This window comes from Macaca mulatta, chromosome 18 (genome assembly GCF_049350105.2).
Source record: "Macaca mulatta isolate MMU2019108-1 chromosome 18, T2T-MMU8v2.0, whole genome shotgun sequence".
NCBI lineage: Eukaryota > Metazoa > Chordata > Mammalia > Primates > Cercopithecidae > Macaca > Macaca mulatta.
Window position 1 is genome coordinate 46512801 of NC_133423.1, and position 18610 is coordinate 46531410.

Here is an 18610-nt window from a genome sequence, read left to right on the forward strand (position 1 = left end):
TCATTGATTTTTTTCTGTTTATTTTCATCTATCATTTTTCCTTTGATCTTTTAAAAAAGTATGTATAATTTTATATCCTTAGTTTTTCACTTTAATATTTTAAGTAGTTTCCTTGTGGCATAACCTTTGCACAATTACTTTATTTTTTGAAATGGTTTTTTCCCTCAGAATTAAAGCGGTTATAACCAAACTGCAGAATTAGGAAAGTGGAGAAAAAGCCACTCGCTTCTGCCACTGTTGTACAATGACTATTTTGTTGTGACATTGTCCCTGTATTCCCCTCCACAAATAACTTTTCTTTACTGGTAGTTATGATCACGAGTATAAAATTTTATGTTTTATTCCCTAGTATCTTGATAGCAGAAGTGTTTTTCCACATTGCCTTTGGTCATCATGTGTATTATTTTAAAATGATACAATAGTATTTCCAATTGAAAGGATTTTTCTAAAATTTCCTTAAGTTATTTTCTACCTCTGAGTTTTAGAGTTAAAAATAAACCTGAAAAGCACATCTTTACATGGATCGTATTTTATATTTTTTTCCATATTTGAGATTATTTTTTAAGGATAGATTCTTTGAAGTGAGGCAGAGAATAATAAACGTTTTATGCCAAATTGGTTTTAGCAGAATTTTGTAGTTTATGCAGGTCGAGTATCCCTAATCTGAAAACCTAAACTTTGAAATGCTCCAAAATCTGAAACTTTGAATTCTGACATTGCACTCAAAGAAAGTGTTCATTGGAGCATTTTGGAGTTTGGACTTTTGGATTAGGGATGCTCAGCTTATAAGTATGATTTGAGTGTTCCAAAATCTAGGAAAGCACTTTTGGTCTCAAGCATTTCAGATAAGGGATAGTCAACCTGTACTGACAGATTGAGCTCACTTTTGAGTCTCCTCTTTGCTGTGACACCTTGTGGGAATATCCAGACAAGGAGAGCCCCTGTGGTTCTCTTAGGAGAAGCTCTGTTTGAGAAACAAAATATGGTAGTGGAGGGTGCTTTGGATTAGAAATGTGCAAACTGAGTTCTCATTTTGACCTTACCCTAGGAAATTATGTGAATTTGGGCATGATACTTCACCTTCCTCATCCATAAAATGAAAATACAGATTAACTTTTAAGTTCCTTTGCAAGTCTAGAATTTCTGTGTGAAGATTAGGGTCTAGTATTTCTATGTGAAGATTGGGTATAAAACATGTGCTGGAGACCTGAGATAACCCAAGGTATTGAAGGCTCATAACTCGTTGGAAGAACAGAATTTTATGAACCAGCTACCTTGTATATTCATTGCCTTTCTCTTTTTCCGTAGCATTGAGAAGTTCTGTGCAGAAGGCATCCCACTGTTGGGAGTTCTGGTCCAGTCAAGACATTTGAGAACAGTGGTCCATGTCCTGGATAAGATTCTACCTTTATTTTACCCTTGCCAGTATTACCTTCTGAAGAATGAGCAGTAAGTGTGTTCCATTTGTGGCAGGAGACACTCTTAAACAGTCCAGCAAGTACAAATGACTGTGTCTTCTGATTTCTTAAGTAAAATAAAGGGAATGCTATTTCAACAGTGTATTATGGGGCAAAAATATTCTGCACCCCAGTTTAGAATGCAGGTTGATGAACAGTGATTCTAATAATGACTCCAGTTTTATTACCATGAAAGATATTTTTCCTTTTCACTTATTATAACTTTGAATTGCTTATTAAAGCTTATAAAGTATATGAAGGAGCAGTTTTTTCCCTGAGATTCTGGGAATCGTGCTTCTGATATTGAGCAGCAAATGGCTTTGCCATTGTAACAATAGAAAAGATTGTTTTTAATTGTTTACGGTGCATATAGTGCAGTGTTGCCAACAGATAAGATGCGTAGGAAGGTGGGAAGAGAACAACCTGTCTAGGGAGTAGAGAGTAAAGCATCTGGCTGGGGCCTCATAAAGAGTAATGAAAGGGGAGGTGAGGCCTCACCGCATGTGGAGGAGCCCTGTTCGATGGGGACATGAAGTACATCCAAAGGCACAAGGGGAGCATTACAGTTTTCCTGTTGTGTGTCTTTTCAAGCAGTATGTCTCCAACTTGGCCAAAAGAGCTTATTAAATATGGATTCCCAGGTTTCTCCCCTGGGGATTTTACTTTAGTAGGAATGGGTTAGGTCCAGGGAACTACTCACCCAACCCCTCAACCCCTTTTTAAGAATCAGCACCCTGGGCATGAGGCAAGTTTGGAAACTGAATGGTTTGGAAACATCTCTGCCTTTATTCGTGGAGGTGGGGAGTGAGGAGGGGAGAGTGGTGCCTTTGGGTCTTTCTCGTAATGCTGTTTAACTTGCATGTGTTTGTGTCGTGGATCTGTTCTTACACCTCTGTGGGTAGAGAGAATTCTTTTTAACCCATGTTAAATGTGAAAACTTTATTCTTCTAGAGTCCCTTCTTAAATAGTGCTTTGGTCAAAAAATGGGGCCAATTTAGGAATTTTTTGTTTCCTCGTAAGTAATTAGCTGGGGAAAATTCCGTTGACTCCTGATTGGAAGGTAAAGTGCATCCTCCTGTGTGCTTGGCAGGTTTTTGTCGCACCTCCTCTTGTTCCTACACTTGGACAGCGGTGTCCCTCAGGGTGTCACACAACAGGTCACCCACAAGGTGGCACAGCACTTGACAGGAGCCAGCCATGGGGACAATGTGAAACTTCTCAACAGCATGATCCAGGTGAGGGCCCTTGCAAGCCCCTAAACACACTTCTAGTGTTAGCACGCTTATGTTTTAGTCATTTCAGATCACTTGGCTCAGTGTGCTTTTGGCCAAGAAAGGCAGTAGATTTGGGCTTTGTAGTGGAGGTAAATATTATTTTATTGCTATTTAAAAAATGAGAGGCTGGTTGTTATCTTTCCCATCACATGAGCCTTTTCTCCACAGGCACACATATCTGTAAGCACTCAGCCCAATGAAGTGGGCCCCGTTGCTGTGTTGGAGTTCTGGGTTCAGGCTCTCATAAGCCAGCATCTCTGGTACCGAGAACAACCTATCCTCTTCCTCATGGACCACTTGTGTAAAGCAGCTTTTCAGCTGATGCAGGAAGACTGCATACAGAAATTACTCTACCAGCAACATAAGGTAAAAAACCTGTTAGAAAATTTATCTTTCAGTGATTGGCTAGATACAGTCGTTTGTTGTTGTTTTTTTGAGACAGAGTTTCACTCTTGTTGCTCAGGCTGGAGTGCAATGGCATGATCACAGCTCACTGCAACCTCCGCCTCTTGGGTTCAAGCGATTCTCCTGCCTCAGCCTCCTGAGTAGCTGGGATTACAGGTGTGAGCCACCATGCCCAGCTAATTTTTGTATTTTTAGTAGAGACTGGGTTTCACTATGTTGGTCAGGCTAGTCTTGAACTCCTGACCTCAGGTGACCTGCCCACCTCGGCCTCCCAAAGTTCTGGGATTACAGGTGTGAGCCACCGTGGCTGGCCTAAGTATAGTAGCTTTCTAAAAAGATTCCCCCAAATACAGTTTTTAGATTTGGCTGTAATGCTCTGCCTTGGACTATTGCTGCTGGTGGACACATCCTTGAAATCTCTGTCTTATCAGAATCTTGTATTGTAGTAAGACAGTTGCTGATACTCTTGTAAAGGTCATTGATAAGATTTTTCTTAAAGCCTCCTCTCTCTGCTCCACATCTCCCGGTGTAGAATGCCTTGGGTTACCATTGTGACCGGAGTCTGCTCTCATCTTTGGTGAACTGGATTGTGGCAGGCAACATCACTCCTTCCTTTGTGGAGGGCTTGGCCACACCTACTCAGGTAGGAAACTGACTGAGAGGACCATTTGTTATCTTTGTGAACTTTAATCTCATGATCATCCTTGCAAAGAAATTACTAATAGTCTAAATTAACTTTTATTTAGCCCTTATTCTAGTATAAGTATACTTTTTCATTTAATCTTTGTAGTAGCCCTTTGCTGAGGTTGTGCTGTTGTCATTCCTGTTTTACAGAGGAGTTAACGGAGTGTTTTTTTTTTTTTTTTTTGAGACGGAGTTTCATTCTTGTTGCCCAGGCTGGAGTGCAGTGGCGCGATCTTGGCTCACTGCAACTTCTGCCTCCTGGATTCAAGCTATTCTTCTGCCTTAGCCTCCCAAGTAGCTAGGATTACAGGCATGCGCCACCATGCCCAGCGCATTGTATTTTTAGTAATCGGGGTTTCTCCATGTTGGTCAGTCTGGTCTCAAACTCCTGACCTCAGGTGATCTGCCCGTCTTGGCCTCCCAAAGCGCTGGGATTACAGATGTGAGCCACTGCGTGCAGCCTGAGGTTTTTTTTTTTTTTTTTTAAATTAAAAAACGTTTTTGGAGACCAGGCCTTACTTTGTTGCGCAGGCTAGTCTCAATCTCCTCTTGTTAAGTCATTCTCCTGCTCCCAGCCTCCCTAGTATTTGGGGACTACAGGCACACTACTGTGCCTAGCTATAACTGAGGTTCAGTGGAATTAAGGGCTATCTCAGGAATAGACAGCTCTTAATCAGACTCCAGCCAGCTGACTGTAGAGACTGCCCAGCAGCACTGCGGAGAGCTTTAGAGTAGGCACTGGAGCCAGACAGCCTGGGTTTCAATCTGGGTTCTGCTGTTTGTTAGCTCTGTGCCTTGGGCAGCTTGCCTACCTCTCTGTCCTCAGTTTTCTCAGTGGTCAAATGGGAATAATGATGGCACCTGTGTGTAAAGCATTTAGAACAGTGCTTAGCTCGTAGCCAGTGCTTACTGAGTGTTGGCCATTATTATTGTCATCATCAGCAGCAGCATTATTTTTATCATTACCACCTCTTACACTTTGTGTATAAAATTATGTCTGTTTCATCACTTAAATCAGTAGTAACATTCTTCAACCTGTTATTCGTCTTACTTCTTGCTCTTCTTCCCACCTCTCATGGATTGAGCTGGAACAAACTCCTTGCTGTTAGCTAGACACATCCCTGGCTTTTCCTCTTTTTGTCTCTGCCTAGCGGATTCTCTTACCAGCATGCCTTTCCCTCTGACCTCTACATAGAACCTTCTCTGAGGTAGCACTTCACCTTGACTCAGTCCTTGCCACTGCTCAACTTCACATTTTGGTTACTTACATATTAGTCTTGTCTACTCCAATAGATGGAAAACTTCTTAAAGACAGGGCCCCTGTCTGGTCCTCTTTCCTGTCTCTCTCGCACACAGATCTTGCCCAGTAAATATGGAGTGAATGAACATCTTCTTGTACTAAAGTAGCCTTTCCAAAGGAACGTAACATTTTCCAATGATCTATTTTATTTAAATTTGTATCTGTGACAAGAATATAGGTGGGTATAAAAATGTGTTAATTTTAGAAACTGCAAGTATTTGCTGATTGAGATTGAGATAGGAAGAGAATATAAATGTGGAATATCAGGATGTATGTTGTCAGTGGGGCAAGCTCCTCCTTCCCCTCCCCTTTATCTGGTGTCATTGTAGGTCTGGTTTGCCTGGACAGTGCTCAACATGGAATCCATCTTTGAAGAGGACTCCCAGCTCCGGAGAGTTATTGAAGGGGAATTGGTGATAAACTCTGCTTTCACCCCTGACCAAGCTCTGAAGGTACAAATAGCAGTTCTGCATTTGAGTGGTAGAAGGTGGCTTACACTTTTGCTGATGGATTCACCCGTAGCTTTTGGGCTTCTGTGTCTTCTTTTGTTGTGAATGTTTGGAAAGCTCAACAACCAAACCAGTACTCAAAACTGTGTAATTGAAGAGTACTTGCTTCTCAAGTTTCATTTAACAAGAGTCTCAACCTAATATTTGAAGGCTGGATCATTGCACATGTGACAGGGGTTGCCACTGGCTCCCACATACATCAGCATTCCCTAGAGAGCTCGTTAAAAAGCAGATTCCTAGACCTCACCTTCTGAGATTTGGAGTCTCTGAGTCTGGAGTGGGACCAGGAGTTTATTTTTTAAAACTCCCAGCTGATTCTTAGGCTTACTAATGTGTGGGAAAGACTGGAATAAGGCTTTAAAGAGCCTTCTATTTTAGTATAGATTTTGCTTTTGGGTTTCAGAGCCTGTTAAAGAATTTGCTTTTGGGTTTCAGAGCCTGTCAAAGAATTCAGCATTCTCGAATGTCCTTTTGAAATCTGAATTTTCAAAAGATTGATAAAGTTTGACGGTCACATAGTCACATCTACTTTTTTTTTTTTTTTTTTTTTTTTTTGGAGACAGAGTCTTGCCCTGTTGCCCAGGCTGGAATGTTGCAATGGCACAATCGCAGCTCACTGCAACCTCCACCTCCCAGGCTCAAGCAATTCTTATGGCTCAGCCTCAGCCTCCTGAGTAGCTGGGATTACAGGAGTGCACCACCACACCCAGCTAATTTTTCTATTTTTGGTAGAGACAGGGTTTTGCCATGTTGGCCAGGGTGGTCTTGAACTCCTGACCTGAAGTGATCCACCGGCCTTGGCCTCCCAAAGTGCTGGGATTACAGGTGTGAGCCACTGCCCCTGGCTTTACTTTTGGTTTTCATTTCATTCTTTTCCCTTGCACTATAACGTTGTATTTGCCAAGGAATTTCAGAAATGAAAATGAGGTTAGACTAGATGACTCTTAAGACCCATACCCATTCTGGGGTCTGTGAAGTGTTTTGACAGAAAAAAAGCTGCCCTACATGTCTTGCTACCAAGGAGGTTAAAATGTTAACTAGTGGATTGGAGAGGTGAGTTTCATATGATTTTTAAAAAATATATTATTGAATTGAAAACAGAATGTTTGGTGTTTCATTTGGATCACTTAGAAAGAGTTAACTATTTGCATTTATGTTCATTTTGTGGTTACTCAGAGCCCTTCCTTTTTTGTAGAAAGCCCAGACCCAGCTGAAGCTCCCCATCGTGCCATCCCTCCAGAGGTTGCTGATTTATCGCTGGGCCCACCAGGCTCTGGTCACGCCTTCTGATCACCCTCTCCTGCCACTCATTTGGCAGAAGTTCTTCCTTCTGTATCTTCACCGCCCAGGACCACAGTATGGGTATGGTGCCCAGTATTGTAGGTTTCTGTGAGTCCATTTCTGCCTTTTCACTGCTCTCTTTCTATGTGTTCTTAGACTGTGGAGTGTGAGTTGGAATCATTCTTTGGTGATCTCTGGCGAGGACTCTTTGTCTGTCTCTATGTTTGACATTTATTAGACTGGATCTTTTTTGAGTTGGTGGTGTCTTGTGGCAGCTTCTCTTTACCATCTTCCATGACCAGTGTAGTGAAGACAACACCCTGGGATTGGGCAAGGTTTCACACAGAACTTCTGGAGATACAAAGGGACAACAACGGTCTCAAACCTTGGCTGCCTGTGTGACCGTCATGGGCTTGTGGGAGGGGACCTTGTGATGAGTGGTGCAGGTGTGAACAAAGGCCAGTCTGTGTCTGTCACCTATGGGTTGTACTTGGGAATATTTAGCATTTTCATGGGATTCATATGAAGATACTCCACCCAGCCAGAGACATCCACTATTACCAACCATTGCTCTCTAGCTCCTGCCTCAATTCCTCATTCCCTTAACTCACTCATTTGAAATATATAGATATTGACTGGGCATGGTGGCTCAAGCCTATAATTCCAGCAGTTTGGGAGACCAAGGTGGGAGGATCACTTGAGGTCGGAAGTTAAAGACAAGCCTGGTCAACATGGTGAAACCCCATCTCTACTAAAAATAGAAAAATTAGCCCAGCGCAGCGGCACGTGCCTGTAATCCCAGCTACTTGGGAGGCTGAGGCAGGAGAGTCGCTTGAACTCTGGAGATGGAGGTTGCAGTGAGCCAAGATTTTGCCACCGCACTCCAGCCTGGGCGACAGAGCGAGACTCTGTCTCAAAAAAAAAAGTATCTATCTATATATATGTGTGTGCGTGTGTGTGTGTGTATAAATAGATAGATAGATAAAAAGTTAGATAGATTCTTAGTCACTTCTAATTTTGTTTTTGCCAGATTGCAAGTTCTTCAAGAATAGAGAACATCTTTATCTATGCTGTACCTCTAAATAGTGATGATGTCTTAAATTTGTGTAGCATTTCACACTTTGTAAAACTGCTTTCATATACACCATCTTGTTGGACCATCAAAATAATCTTTGAGGTAGAAATAATAGGTATTAATTTAATGGTGTATATCCACAATCACAGTAAATTGCCTTGCTAATTGACTGCTATTTTATGCCATACAGAAAGTACATCTTGTGTTGAAAGGTTATAGATCTGTGCTTGCGTTTTTTTTAAGGTTACCCATAGATGGTTGTATTGGAAGAAGGTTTTTTCAAAGTCCTGCTCATATCAGTTTGTTGAAAGAAATGAAGAGACGTTTGACCGAGGTGGCTGACTTCCACCATGCTGCAAGCAAGGCCCTCCGTGTTCCAGCAGAGGGCAGTGAAGGGCTGCCAGAGAGCACCCCTGGTTACCTGACTTCACCAGAACTGCACAAGGAGCTGGTGAGGTGAGTATGGTTATTTAGCCTCTTACATTGTTGTCTGCAGCACAGGTACTATGCTGGAGCAGTTAACTGTGTTACAAACTGCTGGATGTTATTCTCTTAACATGGTTTGATTGAGTATGGAAGGTGGCTTTGACATAGATTTGCATCTTGAAATGTTTCTCTTTTATGTTCCTCAAGCGAACTGAATCAACAGTTTGGATGTACTTGTGTCGAGTGCCTGTAGTCTGAGTGATAAATCCTCTTCTACTTCTTTGTGTAAAAATAGAAATAAACCAAATTTTATCATAGCAGGTAAGCAACGATTAAAGCCTACTAGACAGCCTGGGCAACATAGTGAGACCGTATCTCTACAAAAAAAAAAAAAAAAAAAAAAATTAGCCAAGCCTGGTGGCATGCACCTGTGGTCCCAGCTACTTGGGAGGCTGAGATGGGAGGATCCCTTAAGCCCAGAAGGTCAAGGCTGCAATGAACCATAATCATGCCACTGCACTCCAGCCCGGGCAACAGAGTGAGACTGTGTTTCAAAAAAACCTTGCTAGAATAGTTCTTTTTCTAAGAAGGAGTGTCTCACTATGTTGCCCAGGCTGGAGTGCAGTGGCTATTCATAGGCACAATTATAGTGAGACGATCATAGTGCACCTCAGCCCCAAACTCCTGGGCCCAAGTGATCCTCCTGAACAGTTGAGACTGCAGGTGTGTGCCACCACACGTAGCCTAGAATAACTCTTCAAAAGAAACAAATGACCGAGGCAGGGCTCTTTTAGTTGGTTCATCCTCCACCAGATTCAGGGATCCACCTAGGATGAGGGGTCTAGTAATCTCCCAAAAATATGTGCCCTATAAAATCAGGGTACAATATTTGCTTCCTGTAAAAGGTTAAGAACTCTGAAGATAGGTTTGGATTCCTTTTACACTATTCCTTCATCTTTCATTTATAAGTTTGATATAAACCAAATACTAGTCTTACAAATAAAACTTAATAAAAATGGCTCTTAAGAATTAATCCTGAATACCCAATAGCTCGATGAGGCCCCCATTTCAACTAGCACTAAGGCCTCAGGTTTACTTGCCCTCAACCTTTTAGGGCTCTCTCTCAGCCTCCAGAATGATTTCTCCCCTTATGTTGCTTGTTGAAGGAGAACTTCTTTTTAACTAGCCTTAAGCAGTGGAAGGCTTTCTCTGTGAACATTTTAGATAAGCCAAGAAAGTGTTAGATATTCCCTTCTGCCTCTGTTATGTTCCCCTTCCTGGTATGTGTTCATAAAGTGGCCATCTATTTCACTGAGTCAGAAACTGGAGGAGAGAACTACCTAGCAACCTCTTCCCTGTAAGAACCCCAAAGCCCTGTCCTTGTCTCTGTTCCTAGACTGGCTGTTGCAGAGGTAAAGGAGGTAATTTTCCACTTTATTGAGTAAAGTCAGGCCAGGCCACCTCCCAGTCCCCCACCCAGTAATTTGTGTGTTTGCCGACTATTTTTCTAGTACTGCTGGTAAAAACAAAACAAATTAAAAATGAAGGAAGTATCATATTTTTAAAAAGGTTTTTACTGGAAACTTGGAACTTTTTTTGAGGCAGGGTTTTGCTGTGTCACCCAGGCTGAAGTGCAGTGGCGCAATCTCGGCTCACTGCAACCTCTGCCTCCCAGATTCAAGTGATTCTCCTGTCTCAGCCTCCTGAGTAGCTGGGATTACAGGCGTGCACCACCATGTCTGGCTCATTTTTGTATTTTTAGTAGAGACGAGAATTTCACCATGTTAGTCAGGCTTATCTCGAACTCCTGACCTTGTGATCTGCCCGCCTCAGCCTTCAAAGGTACTGGAATTACAGGCCACTGTGCCCAGCCAGAACTTTTATTTTTTTAAGTCTGATTTTATTTTATTCCATCTTGATGAGAGGGGCATACACACATGCTATGATATTTATTTGTGATTCTTTGAGGTGGGAGATGGTTCTTGAGCCTAAAGCTGGAAAATTCCTACAATGCATAAGTTTAAAATAGCTCTTAATATTTTCTCTGAAAATGTTTTTATTTTCCAAGCAAAAATAACTGACTGAATTGCTCAGGAAAGAAAAGCTCCAAATTCAGATCCCAGGTCTGTGGTAAAAATCACCTTTTCCAGTTATTTTTTTCTGTGTACTGTATTTAAATCTACTTTAAAGAATGGTTGTCAGAGCCCCTTCTTCATACCTTTTGTTTTAGCAATTATCGCATCATATTTGAATGATCTGTAACATGCCTCCCCTGCTGAACCAGGAGTTCCCTGGGAGCCGTGGTGGTTGTTGGCCACATTTTCTGTATTATGGGCTTTCTTTACTCTTACGTAGGGGTGCCAGTGTTCCTAGAGATGTAAAGAAACTTCATTTGCATGCTCATCTTTTTATGTTTCATATAATTATGTTTTTATCTTTTAGGCTCTTCAATGTATATATATTATGGCTAGAAGATGAGAATTTTCAAAAAGGAGATACCTATATCCCTTCTCTACCAAAGCATTATGATATTCACAGGCTAGCAAAAGTGATGCAGAATCAGCAGGTGAAACTATAGCACTCTTTTTTAGCATATCCGAATGTAATTTGAACTGGTCATATTCATAATAATAAAAAAATTTATTGATAAGAAAATGGATAGTCACTCAGATGGTCATTGTTTCTATGAGTTTTGTCAGTATCTAAGTGATTATATGGAGGGAATACTCCCTTTTGAATCTCCAGCCACACCGTGCCTTCTACTTGAAGGCTCGAAGCTTGTTTAGAGCTTTTTACAACGTCATAAACATAACCTTCCTCTGACTGTGTATATTTTAAAATTGGAAGTTCTTAGCAGCTAAACACCTTTAAGCAATTATCTCTACTCCCGTTCTTATATGCAGTGTAAAAATTTGTAAGAATTTGTAAGCATCCATATGTGATGTAGGAGGTTAGTTGCATGGAGGAGATCAGGAGCTCACCTTTGTTTGGCTTTGGAGGTGCTTACTTGTCCTTGTCACAGTTCTGGTTGCTCTTCTGGAACCACTTGATTTCAGTCTTCATATGTCCTAAGCTGTTCTCTCCCAGGCACTCAAAGATGTCTGTGACCCTTTTTCAGGCCAACACTTGTAATCTCAGTTTTCTCTAAGCTTCTCTAGCCTTCTTGGGGACAGGGAAAAAGGGTTGGAGAAGACAATTCTCTTCTGTTCTAGTTCTTTTTTTTCTAGGGTTGCAGTCTTTTGAGCATTGACCCAGCACCAGGATGGGATTTAGGAACCTCTAAGAGTTGAAACACTTTCATTTGGATCCTTAAACGCTCCTACTTTCATATCATGTGTATATTTTATCTCCAGTAGGTGTCTTTTTCTTGTTTTCTTTCCTTCATTCCTTGCCTTTCTTCTTGCTTTCCTTTTCTTCTGTATTTATTGAGTGTCTTCTAAGTGCTAGGTACCAAAGATACAAAAAGAAATCTGATACATTCCCTGCCTCCAAAGAGCTTATTGGCAAACAGGAGACTAAACAAACAGTTATTACATTTTGTGATCAAGATTATGGGCCCGGTGCGTGGCTTACACCTGTAATCCCAACACTTTGGGAGGCCGAGGCGGGTGGATCACCTGAGGTCAGGAGTTCAAGGCCAGCCTGGCCAACATGGCGAAACCCCGTCTGTACTAAAAAATACAGAAAATTAGCTGGGCGTGGTCGTGGGCACCTGTAATCCCATCAACTCAGGAGACTGAGGCAGGATAATCACTTGAACCTGGGAGGTAGAGGTTGCAGTGAGCTGAGATCGCGCCACTGCACTCCAGCCTGGGTAACAGAGAGAGACGCCATCTTAAAAAAAAAAAAATTAGGAGAGTGGAATGCACATGGTACTATGGGAACGTAGAGGAATAACCCCTCATTTGGATTGGGCCTGGAGTGGTGACCTTTGAGCTGACCCCTGAAGGACAAATGGGAGTTGGGCAGATGGAAAGGAAAGGCATGGTGTTAGGGAGTGGCAGAGAGGATGTTAACGGGCAGAAAGACCAGTGTGTGCAGAGACATAGCAGGTGAGAGAGAGTAGGACATAGCAGGTGAGAGAGAGTAGGGCATGTTCAGAAAGGTGCAGGGTAGGGCAAAGCACCTGAGGCGGGGCAGATGAAACCAGAGAGGTGAGTAGGAGTGAAATCCCTAAGGACCATGTATATGTTTCGAAAGAATTTGGCTTGTATTTTGAAGTCTTCGTTTGGAAAGCTATTGAAATAGCAGCAGTTATTAATGAATAGATGAATTAAGAATATATCGAGGAAGAATCAGATACCTAAAGACTTCCAAATTTCTAACTTTGGCCCCCAGAGATAAACCCTGGAAAAGCGGGTACCAGAGGGGCTTCAACAAGAGCTCTCTATCAAGGAGTTGGTCAGAAGGGGAGATACAGATCTAGAATTCAGGAATGAGGCAAAGTTGGATATGTGGATTTAGTGGTAAGAGAATACGTAGATTAAGAAGGGGACTGAAGATGGAACCCTGAGAAATAACAGCATTTAAGGCACAGAGAAATAAGACTGAGAATATAGAGCCAGAGAAACAGGAAAAATACACATGAGACCATGATGTCCTGACATCCTTTGAGTGCAGTTCCATCCTCATCTTTTTATACTTGACATCCCTCATCCATATCCAAAGCTTTGTACATGGTAGGTACTTGGTCAGTGTTTTTAAAAATTAGCCATTGCTTTCTTGGTTCTCTGAGATTTATCCTGGTTCCTCAGCATCAACAGAACTAATTGATTTCTTTCTCCCTCTTTTTCTTTTTAATTCAGCCTTTGCTTGGCGCTTGATGTATAATTTCTTGATCTGTAATTCAAGCTCAGGGTTCTTTTGTATTTTTTTGGTTTCTAAGACATCTCTGTTTACCCATCGTTAATTCCTAGTATTTGCTCTGATCATTAGCCTCTGTTAACAGTTCCTTAGCATAGAGACAGAGAAAGTGACAGAGTGGCCCTATTTAAAGGAGCGTGTATACAATAGGAGGATCTGACCCAGCACATTGAACAGTCAGCTGCATGTAGAATTCAGGACTGTGATTGGGATTACATTGGAGCTCCTCCTCTGAGTCTGGAATGCCTTGCGCTGTGGGGTTGGTTTGGAAATAATGATTTGGGACTTCACAGCAGTGTGCTTATGGAGAAGCCAGGGACATTTTTTGGTTTAGAGGGATCCTTGTGCCTTTAGAGCACTTAAAATCAAAAAAAAAAAATCATGGTCCACAAACCCATAGTCCCTATTTGCTCACTTGCTGTTACTATTTGAAGTTCATTGATAATTTGACTTTTTGTTGTTGTTAAAGGCAGTCCCCCATTCTAATGCGTAGTGATCACTAAAGTGAAATATATATAATTCGAAATAGGTAAGACAGCCCACGGGAGTGTAGGGGGAGGATACTAGAGCTGCTATATTTATTGTTTTCTCATTTTATTTGTTTACTTATGTGACACCTGTTATTATGAAAAAATTCCATCGTATAGGAAAATAGGGAGACCAGTATAATGGGCATGCCTTTCTCCCCCTCCCCGCATATGCCATGTGTCTAGTTTCATCTATAGCGCATCCACTTCCTCTTCCATTTTATCTTGGCGGTAATCCCAGAGAGCAGTTGATACATGAAGATTTTAAAAGATAGGGATAAAAAATGACATAACCTAATAGCATACCTAAACATATTAGAAATAATTTTTTATACCAAATATTTAGTCAATATTCAAGTTTCCACCTTTCTCATAAATGTCATAAAAGTTTTATTTTTATTTTCATAGTTTGAATCAGGATTCACATGTTGTGATTGGTTGATATGTCTTAAAAATCTGTTTAATGTACAAGTCCTTCCCTTATCCCTTTACTTTTTCTTGCAATTTATTTGTTGAAGAAACTGAGTCGTTTGTCCATAGAGGCTCCCCAACATATGGATTTTACTAACTGTATCTTCATGGTGTAGTTTAACATGTTTTTCTGTCCCCTGTGCTCACTGTAAATTGATAGTTGGATTTAGTGTCTTGATCTAATTCAGATTTGATTATTTTTTAACATTTTATTTTTTATCTCTTTAACATTTGCTATTTTTTACCTATGTCTTATAGTATACGTAATGTATTAGCTTTATAATGTATGTGTATAATTTTTAAATATACATATAGGGCTGTTAAAACTTTTTCTAATCATGATACACGAAAAAGTTTTATAGCTACTGCAGAGATTGTTAGAGTGGTCATTTTAATGGCAATTTATCCTAATGCTGGAGGACTTGGAGTAGACCACTTCATGTTGAAACTTACTGGTTCACTTTATAATTAAATATATAGTTTTATATGTGAATCTATGACTTGTCTGTCAGAGTTAAAATACTGTCGTTCTGTTTCAGGATCTGTGGATGGAGTATTTGAACATGGAGCGCATCTACCATGAGTTTCAGGAGACTGTTGGTCTGTGGACACAGGCCAAGCTTGAGTCCCATTCCACACCCTGTAGTTCGGCCGTGCAGCTGGACTTCACTGATCCTTTGCTGGGTGGGTCCTGGGAGCACCCACCGCTTCGAATGAGTGAATGAATAATTGAATCAGAGCCATTGAAGGTTGAGGCTGACATACTTTATTCCTCCAGTGTTCATTTTTCCTCCGATGCTTTAAAAAGAGATTTCAGTTTACTTACACAGTGGTGTAAAGTGCAACTGTAAATGTAATTACTTTGCAGTTTTAAAAATCAGAAGTCTGTTTTTTTCTTTTATAAACTCTTTTCCTCTGTACCTGGAACTCTTACCTTACAAATGAATCAGATGCCTGAAGTTTCTAAGTTACTTGTTTCTCCCAGCACATTTTTCTAGAGAAAGAGTGGTATAAATTACCAGTTAGTTTTCTATCAGGCCACAAAAACCCATTTAAAGTTGCTGATATTTGGGGTAACCTGTTTTAATTACTGACTATATTTCAAAAATATAGGACATATAAATTCAATTGTCGACCAAAATATTACAATATATAGTGTAATAAGACACTGAGGTGATCCAGAGAAATGGAAAATACCTTCTTATTCCAGCTTGCCACCAACCAAAATGCGTTAGTTGTATGAAGAGAGAGAAATAAGAACTTCTCTGGACTTCACGCCATTCATCTGTAAAATGGTGCTGGCTGGTCTCTTCAAAGGCTCTAAAATTTTTCCTTCCAACATTTCCTCTCCCTGCATTTTTTTTCTTGAAGCAATAATATGTTTTTCTGATTATAAAAGTTATATATATTAATTTGAAAAATTAAATGATATAGAAAGGTATATATAGAGGAAGGGATGAAAATTGCCCTCAAGCCAGCAACATAGATTCTCATTTTTCTATTCCTGAAAGTTTGTTAAAGAAGAGGAAGAAATATGTGAATAGATCTGGAAACTATTAAATGATTTCTGTTCATGCCCTTCCATTTGTAGTGTTGCTGTGTTGCCTGAACACTGCCCTAAAAGACGAATTGTTTTCGCTGGAGTTAGTAATTTATGAAGCCCTTAGTTTGTTCCAAGCAGTGTCTCAGTGCTTTATATGCACTAACTCAGTCCTCACAAAAACCCTATGTTGTGAGGTTATCCCTATTGAGCAGATAAGAAACCCAATTTGTAAGCTGGTTAGGTGACCTGCCCGCATGGGCCACTAACCACCAATAGCTGGTTATTGGGCAGAGCCGTCTGATTCCAGAGACCTGTTGTTCACCACTCAGTATTCTACCTCTTGTGTCTGGTGATCACTATACCTTGTACTTCTAAACAAAATTAGGGCCTAGACTTCTAAATAGTGAGTTTCAGGTTTTTCTCAGATGTAAGAGGTTAGTTGATGATTATATCAAATGATTGAATTTGTGGTGTGATTGGTTGTAGGAAAAATTTCACTAGCACCCTTTTTCTTAAACTAAATTTGTTTTATTGGCTTCAATATTTTTGTCAGTCATGGTCCAGAGTGGTGATTCCTATTAAATATGAATTTAGATGTTTTTGTTTGTTTGTTTTTAAAATATCCCTGGTTTTTCTTTTACGGTAACTTATATTGGGTTTGAAAGAGCCCCCAGTTTTCCTTTAGCATCGTGGCCTCTTATGTTGCTTGAAAGGAACTTTAACATACATAGTCACAAGTCTTATCCAGTGATGAATACCTAACTTGGTTACATCTGTGCAAACAGTGATTAGTTCTAGTGGAAAAACACCAGCTATAAGGGATAGTGCTGTACTTGACCTATTTGAAATGTTGAATTCCATCTGTTTGGGGTACAAACAATACAAGTCTCCTTATGCCAAGTAAAGTCATGGCTATTAATTTTTCTTTAATTTTTCTCAACAAGAATAGAAAATGGAATGTTACATCTGGAATGTAATCGGAAATTCATAGTAGTCCCTTAAGTACTTGTTGACTTGACTTATTGACTTGAAATTCCCTTGACCACTGCCCTCCTCTGTTTCTTGCTATTGAAAAGAATTGGGTAGGTAGCAGCATTTTTCTTCATGTTATTCAGTCCCCACCTGCTGTGTGGTATGTGTATAGTGTGGTAAAGGGAGAGGAAGGGAAGATAGGAATCTATTGGATATCTACTGTGTATTCAGCTCTGTATTAAGTTTAGAAGTATCAAACATTTGAATTTGATTAAACAGTATGAGATCATGTGTAATCTAGGGCAAAGTTGCATGGTAGAGGTTCACCTTTGTGTGTGTGTGTGTGTGTGTGTGTGGCAGTGGATTGCTTATTTGGACTCCGTAAATCATTTATTGAGTGAATGAATAAGTAAATGACTGATGGACTATATGACTGCATAAATAGAAGTGCTGAAGGAACTTATGCATATGTCTTCATTCATTTTATCTCTTACTGCATCCAGTCCTCCTGTTCAAACCTTGACCTGATTTCAGATTTTTAACTCAGCTATATTCCATAATGCTTATTCCTTTTTCTTCAGTTCCTCTGAACTCTGGATGATGGCATTAAAACCTTAACTAGGCCGGGCGCGGTGGCTCAAGCCTGTAATCCCAGCACTTTGGGAGGCCGAGACGGGCGGATCACGAGGTCAGGAGATCGAGACCATCCTGGCTAACACGGTGAAACCTCGTCTCTACTAAAAAATACAAAAAACTAGCCGGGCGAGGTGGCGGGCACCTGTAGTCCCAGCTACTCAGGAGGCTGAGGCAGGAGAATGGTGTAAACCCGGGAGGCGGAGCTTGCAGTGAGCTGAGATCCGGCCACTGCACTCCAGCCTGGGCGACACAGCGAGACTCCGTCTCAAAAAAAACAAAAAAAACAAAAAAACCTTAACTAGGTTACCTGCCTCCAGACCTACTCCATTCACTTAAACCATTATTCAGATGATAGCTACCATCTGACTCAAGCTTGCATAGAGCTGTTCACGAGATCCACCTGATATTAGTGTAAGGCACTAGATAGTAGCTTTACACTAATATCAAGTTCAAACTTCTTAGCGTGTCATGCAAGGCCTGTCTAGGGTAATAATTTAAGATCATGAGCTTTAACTCTTTAACTATCGTAAGACTGTAAACTTTTTGAGGATAGGAATGCTGCTGAATTGTACCACATGCTTCTGATCTCCTGCTAATTCATCTGATTGCTCAGTATATATGACTTAATTTTCTTTCAGCTAAAGAAAGAGTTTTAAGTAACTTGCGGAAGCATGAGGCTCCCCAGCCTCCCCTTGTTCTGTACCCAGTGAAGCCTCCTGTGCCAGTTATTTCCTCCGCTGTGCTATTGAGTCAGAAGGACGCCACCCAGCTGGTGTGCACAGACCTGAATCTGTTGCAACAGCAGGCCAGGTAAGACCGTGCAGCCTCAAGGATCATGTTCCCATGCTGGTGGCTTTGACAGTCTGGATGATTTGCTACCTGGAGTGGCTTCCTCGTCAGCATTTTTACCATGAGGATAGTTTGCCCAGGCTGGCCCAGATGGTTCACTTGGTTAACCAAGTTGTGACAAGTCTTATAATTTCACATCAAAATTATGTGGTACTCTCACCAACTATCAATTTCTCGTTTCCTGTGGTCGCATTTCTGAGCATCAGCAGTGCCGGCTAAGATTTTCTTATGCTTCTCATGAAGAGATCTTCTGATATTGGAAAGATGGTGTTGGAAAGGTGCGAAGTGAGAGTTCCTTTCTTTTCTCATTGCTGTACTCTTTACCTCTCCATATTCTT

General features: G+C 40.8%; 1 protein-coding gene across 2 annotated transcripts in view; it reads left to right on the plus strand.

Annotated features, from left to right (window-relative positions):
* The window catches only part of EPG5 (ectopic P-granules 5 autophagy tethering factor), a 128667-nt gene that overhangs the window by 58021 nt on the left and 52036 nt on the right, over positions 1–18610 (plus strand). For both annotated transcript variants that reach the window (XM_015121861.3, XM_077975539.1), the window contains exons 17-26: positions 1309–1449; positions 2548–2692; positions 2900–3097; positions 3669–3779; positions 5450–5572; positions 6825–6991; positions 8229–8441; positions 10854–10977; positions 14812–14956; positions 18062–18233. In XM_015121861.3, coding sequence (XP_014977347.3) covers positions 1309–1449; positions 2548–2692; positions 2900–3097; positions 3669–3779; positions 5450–5572; positions 6825–6991; positions 8229–8441; positions 10854–10977; positions 14812–14956; positions 18062–18233 — 1539 coding nt within the window. The remainder of the gene's footprint in view (positions 1–1308; positions 1450–2547; positions 2693–2899; positions 3098–3668; positions 3780–5449; positions 5573–6824; positions 6992–8228; positions 8442–10853; positions 10978–14811; positions 14957–18061; positions 18234–18610) is intronic.